Genomic DNA, 5,937 nt, shown 5'->3' on the forward strand with positions numbered 1-5,937 from the left:
AGCATTTTGAGATCCTTTGTTACTCCTGTTTCTTGACTACCCTGGTATCATATCATAGCATGTGCATTTCATATAGGCTTGTATACTCATGCTTTTGTACTGGGCGTTCTTATCGCTCACGTCCTCGGTTTTGTTTATCTTGGACACCCCATTCCCACGGGGCAGACCTCAGGTTGGATGGCTCAGGAGGAGGAGGAGGACGTTGAGTAGCCGGTGGAGTTATTTATTCAGTACTCTTTGATTCGATATGGTTGTACCGTATACTTTCTTTTCATTCTGAGTTGTTATGGATTTTCGATGGGGTTGTATAACTATCATTTGTTGACCTTTTCCGCTATTATCTCTGATTGTTATTAATTAAGTTAAGTTGCATGCTTAGTTCTTGATTAGTAGGTGATTCTGGAACGGGTCACTACATATTCACAACTAAACATTACAACGGCTCAAGTTCATAAGCCTGAAGGAGACCACACACATTTACTATATTCACCTTACATTTAGGTAACATAAAAGTTTACACGACCATCCTCTAGTAAAACTACCAACTTTAGGACCCAAAAAATGGAGAAAAATGGAAGCAGCAATCCTCTCATCTAGCGTTTGTTTTCTTGAACTTGTACAGAGAAAAAATCAAGGCACCAAGACAACATTAAAGTGACTAAATTAATGGTTAATAATTTGTATCTCATGATGCTACAACTGCTGGTTCAGTCGTCCACTTCCATACTTGCACCAGGCCAGATCCATCTCCGATGAAAAATAAACCACCAGGGCCGATTTGAATGGAGCGAACCTCTTTCTGAGAAAAGATCTTCCCTCTCTCGGAAAATCTAGTAGAGAAAAACAACCAAAATGAAAGGATAATATTGGTTATTGTTATCAAACCTCAGTTCTTAAAGTAGAGTTGGGGTCGAATAGAATTCAGTGTGATCAAACGAAATCAAAGCCTGGATCATCATGTAACAAGAGACAGGTATCAGCATATGGGACTCACGATGGTAAATCATAAACTCGGATGCAATTGTCATTGCCAGAGCACATCAACACTGGCTTGCCTTCTGAATCATGCATCCCACACAGTGTGAGCAAACCCTGCAGAAAACTATTGCAGTTAAAACCAGGTATTTTACTAGCATTGATAAGAAGATTAACTAATGATAAATAATTACAAAAAATTACAGTATAATAAAATTTATAGCTTATTTATGACCAACATTTAATTGTATACTAGCAAATTTTGGTACGCATGGATGCATATATTTAAATTTATTTTAAAATTATTTTCCTTTATCTAAGTTTTTTTAGTTTTTATTTTCTTATGTTTTTTCATGATAATATTATATGCAATCATTATATGTTTTTATTGTTTTAAAAATTAAAAACTAAAATGATATGTTTTAATTAGACAAAGTGTTTCGAAAAACTGGGAAAAAAAATCAAAACATTAAAGGTGGTTATCAATACAGGGGCATTTTGGGAAAAACACACCAATAGATCAAGATGGTTATTACGTTGTGCTCTTCCTTAATAATATAGTAAAGTAATAGATTAATATAAAGATGCGGTTGCAGTTGTCATCATAATGATTCCACTCAGAAGAAGAAAAGATGTGTAAACAAGTAAATAACAAACAAAAACATACAGATTCCTCTGTATGGGTATATGTTACATCCAAATTCCCAGTCTCTGTTACAGCCCAAACCTGCGCAAAGTAGGGAAATCAACAGAAAGCCAAGTTAATTATCTATTAGATATATTTATAAGTCGAAGGATACAGATGGGAGGAGCATCAAAGTTTAGGAAGAATACAAACCTTTACAGTTTTGTCCAATGAAGCTGACAAAAGAAACTGATCCCAGCATAAAACGGACATCACAACATCAGCATGCCCTGTTAAAGTCTGTAGGCATTGTAAAGTTTCCAGGCTCCATACCTGAACATAGAGCATATGACATATAACATTCATAAAATAAGAACGAAAAGGACAAAATTTAGTAGGAAACTTTGTAGCAAAGAAACTGAATGAACCTGTCTCAGGAGGCCAACTTACTTTAATAGACTGGTCCATGGAACCAGAGTACATTTTGTTACCTCCAACAACTAGCGACACAACAGCAAGGGTGTGCTCCTTGAGAGATGCTGCTGGTTCAAAGCAGTTGGCAACTACATTGAATTTCCATGCCAAGATTGCCCCATCCTGCAGTAGATAAACACAATCAAATTAATCGAGCCTAGTGGTGTGCACAAGAGCATCCCTATGTATGACTATAACGGACAATAAATCACTTTCAGTTCATGGGCATTGTCATAGCTCATCGCCTCATCCCTCTAGAAACTAAAAACTATGAGATAATATTTGTGCATGTATAACAAAGTAGCTGCAGACAATTCATTAACATAATGAAAACAACAATATATTTTCTTATCCCAAAATAGGCCAAAATACCTGTGTACCAGCAAAGAGGAACTCATAGCCAACGACAAGGGAATAGACTTGGCCGACTGGTCCGTTTAAACTGAGCTCTGCAGAAGTTTGAGTATTCCACGCCTAACACAGCACACAAAAAGCCAGTAACTAAAATAATAGGACATTGATGAAGCAAGTGGATACAGGCCTTGATGTAGAAAAGCAAGAGAGTAATAAACAAAGCAATACAATGGTGAACCAAAACAAGGGTAACTGCATTTGCTGCATTTAGTTTTTTATCTTACCTTGACAAGATTTGTTAAACCAGCAAATACCCAAGGGCCTTCACTTAGCATACATCCAACAGCACCACCTAAATTCACTACGCCTGCCAGCTGTAGGGTAAAACAGAAACGAAAAAGAACCACAAATTGATAAAGTACAACTATTCTATGTTATTGAGAATCCAGTAATCAAAAGACCAAAGTAAATAGGAAAATATCTGAACTATGCAATGTAAGTTGCAATAGCAGTTGATATGAATCAACCCAATCCTATAGTTTCTGTATCTAGGTATTTATTCACGACGTGTGTACTATTACCTCCCAATTTTACTTAGCTTCTGGATCTCAAGCATATTAACATATGCCAAGTTGATTTTTTTTTTTTTTTTTTTGGTTTTAAATTGTGAAACTATGTAAACAGCCATCAGCAAGCTACAGTCTACACCTCAAATATTCGTTCTCCAAACACAAGTAATATATGCATATCAACTGTTAAGAACAGAAAATTGAAATGTAAACAACCTGACCCGACTGGCAGTCCCAAACTCTAACAGTCTCATCTTGACTCCCAGTGTACAGCTTATCTGACCCCGAGGGTAAAGTAATCCCAGTAACAACCTGATTGAATTTTTTTTTGTTTCAAGACAAAGGTAAGACATCATCTATGACATATTGCAACAAGTAATGCTGCCTCAATAACATGTAATTAAAAATTTTAATTACGAAATGCAAGGAAATAAACCATCCATTATACACCAAAACACCAAAAGAACACGGTATCTAAGGAAAAACATCAATAACAATCATATCAACTCAGTTATTTTTTTTTTTCATTTAAAACCAAGATAATCATCGTTGAGTTTGACAACACCTTCTGAGAAATCGGCAAACCAAAGAATTCTAGGATCTAAATAAACATAATAAAACATTGCATATTCTTCAGCTAAATGAAATAATTATACAATTCAAATAAAAGAAAAATCCCACAATGAAATCGAACTCCAATTCACAACAATCCAAGATCCTTTTATAACCATGAGCAACGTAGTAAAGACAACCTGCTGATGGCCTTCAAGTGGCGTCAAAAGCGAAAAGCAATCTCCCGCAGACCACTGATGCAAGTATTTACAAGTATCCCCATATCTACAGCTCCCTTGCGTCCTCCAATGATTACACAATTTCTCAATCTTCTTTATCGTCGTCCTATCACCACTAGCAGGCTGTCGCGATTGATCTCTACCCCACGTGTTACTGTTATTACTAAAATAATTATTGTTCCCACTTCTCCTCAATCCTCCACCGGCTCGATACTTATCATCCGTACCAAACCCCTGATGAGCCGCCCTCTTCCCATTCGCCGCCACCGGCAACTCGCTGTGCAAATAAGGGCACGGGAATTTCGTGCACTTCCCTTGTCTCCAAAAAATACATACTTTTTGCTGCCTGTTATTGCTCCCACTATCGCTCGAAGACGATGGCCCTAGTCTGTTGAATATACGTCTTCCTCCATCCACATCCATGATTAATCACACGGCAGAAGCTCGTATCTACAGCTAAAAACAGGAAATTTCTACCAGGTTAATTGAAATAAACAAGGGTTTTGGATGAGATCGCGCGCGAGTGGATTCAGGAAATTTGTTTGATCTGGAAACTATGAATATAACAAGTGGAATCGGAAATATGGAAACCAAGGCTTTTAGAGGATTCAAATCACAAACCCTAATTTTTGGTGATTGCAAAATGATTTTGGACAGGAAGACGACCTCTGATATTTTAATCTTACTTTATAATTAAATAAATTTATTAATATTTTTACCCAATGGATTTTTTTATGTAATTTAGAATATCCAAAATTCCAAATTACTTACTACTGACATATTCCGTTTTATAATATATTATTAGTCATGTACAATAATTTTTTTTATGATAAATCAATGGTAAAAACTTATGTAAGACGATATCACAGATCGTATTTTGTAAGAAAAATATCTTATTTGGGTCATCATGAAAAAATATTAATTTTTATGCCAAGAGTATTACTTTTTATTAGTGAATATCGATGGAGTTTACTCGTCTCACAGATAAAGATTCGTGAAACGTCTTAAAGAGATTTTCCCAAAATCTAATGTTAAATATAGTTTGATATTAAAAATCAGGTAGTTTATTATAGAATGAGTCTCATGTGAGACCGTCTCACGGATCATAATCTGTGAGATATGTCAATCCTAACTATATTCACGGTAAAAAGTAATACTCTTAGCATAAAAAATAATATTTTTCACAAGGTGATCCAACCGTGTGACCGTCTCACATAGCTCTAGTTAATCAATTAATTACTTGATTATGCACTCCATCGCATTAAAAACTGAACCTTTTTCCAAAAAGAAAAAAAGAAAAAGGAACTTGAGAATTTGTTAATAATATAATACTCTGAAGCTGAGAAAGTGCCGAAATTTTAAATTTTCCCCAGTCTTTGGAAAACTGAGGACGACAAAATTTCCCGCAGGTGGATTCTCCCTTGTTTTTTTGTGGGTTAGGAAGAACGGAATCGCATTGTCACTATTCTGCTTCTCCGTCTTTTGCTGACTTCTTCTCGAGGTCAGATTTCTTGCTACCTGTCTCCGTCTCTCCATTTTTCGTTTGTATGATTCTGAAAAAGTTCGGTTCTTCTTGTGTTCGTGGACAAATTCTGTATCTGAGAATGTTTCTTTGAGTTCAAATTTTGGTGGGCTTTTCTGGATTTCAATAGTTATTTTTTACTTGGGGGTTCGTGGGTTGGGGAAATTATCGTTTCTCTCTTTCAATTTCCTTTTTATTGGTTCATTTTGGCCTTTCACTTGTAATTGTTTTCGTGTCATGAAACGTTTCAACTGCTGCTTTAGTTTTCCTCGTTCTTTTCCTACTGTTCTGTGAAATGGTGTTTGATGGTACCAACTTTTCCCTGATCCGGTCTGGTGAGTTTGAGCTTCAGAACAACGTTTGAACCGGAGCGGATCACCGGAAGTGGTCGTGTCGGAAAATTTTCGACACCTTCCAGTACCCCTTAATCAGTATAAACCGGTGGTGCTCCATCCGCTCCGGTTCAAACGTTGTTGATCTGAAGCTCAAGCTCACTAGACCGGACCATGGAAAAGTTGGTATCATCAGTGTTCATTTTTCGAAGGTTACATTCTAATTTGGGAGGAAATGAAGATTCTTAAACTATGAGTTTTTTCTTTTGATTTAGTTAGCTTGATACAATGAATA

The 5,937-nt window shown here is 36.2% G+C and overlaps 1 protein-coding gene across 1 annotated transcript; it reads right to left on the reverse strand.

Annotated features, from left to right (window-relative positions):
- Positions 1-417: 417 nt before the first annotated feature.
- Positions 418-4,455, reverse strand: LOC140825827 (zinc finger CCCH domain-containing protein 48-like). Its single transcript, XM_073187817.1, has 9 exons — positions 3,750-4,455; positions 3,214-3,309; positions 2,713-2,802; positions 2,447-2,548; positions 2,051-2,197; positions 1,814-1,933; positions 1,643-1,702; positions 995-1,092; positions 418-830 (listed from the first exon to the last, which is right to left on the reverse strand). The coding sequence occupies exons 1-9, from the start codon at positions 4,209-4,211 to the stop codon at positions 686-688; spliced, it is 1,320 nt and encodes a 439-aa protein (XP_073043918.1). The 5' UTR covers positions 4,212-4,455; the 3' UTR covers positions 418-685.
- Positions 4,456-5,937: the final 1,482 nt, after the last annotated feature.

The sequence above is a fragment of the Primulina eburnea genome, chromosome 1, assembly GCF_022965805.1.
Source record: "Primulina eburnea isolate SZY01 chromosome 1, ASM2296580v1, whole genome shotgun sequence".
NCBI lineage: Eukaryota > Viridiplantae > Streptophyta > Magnoliopsida > Lamiales > Gesneriaceae > Primulina > Primulina eburnea.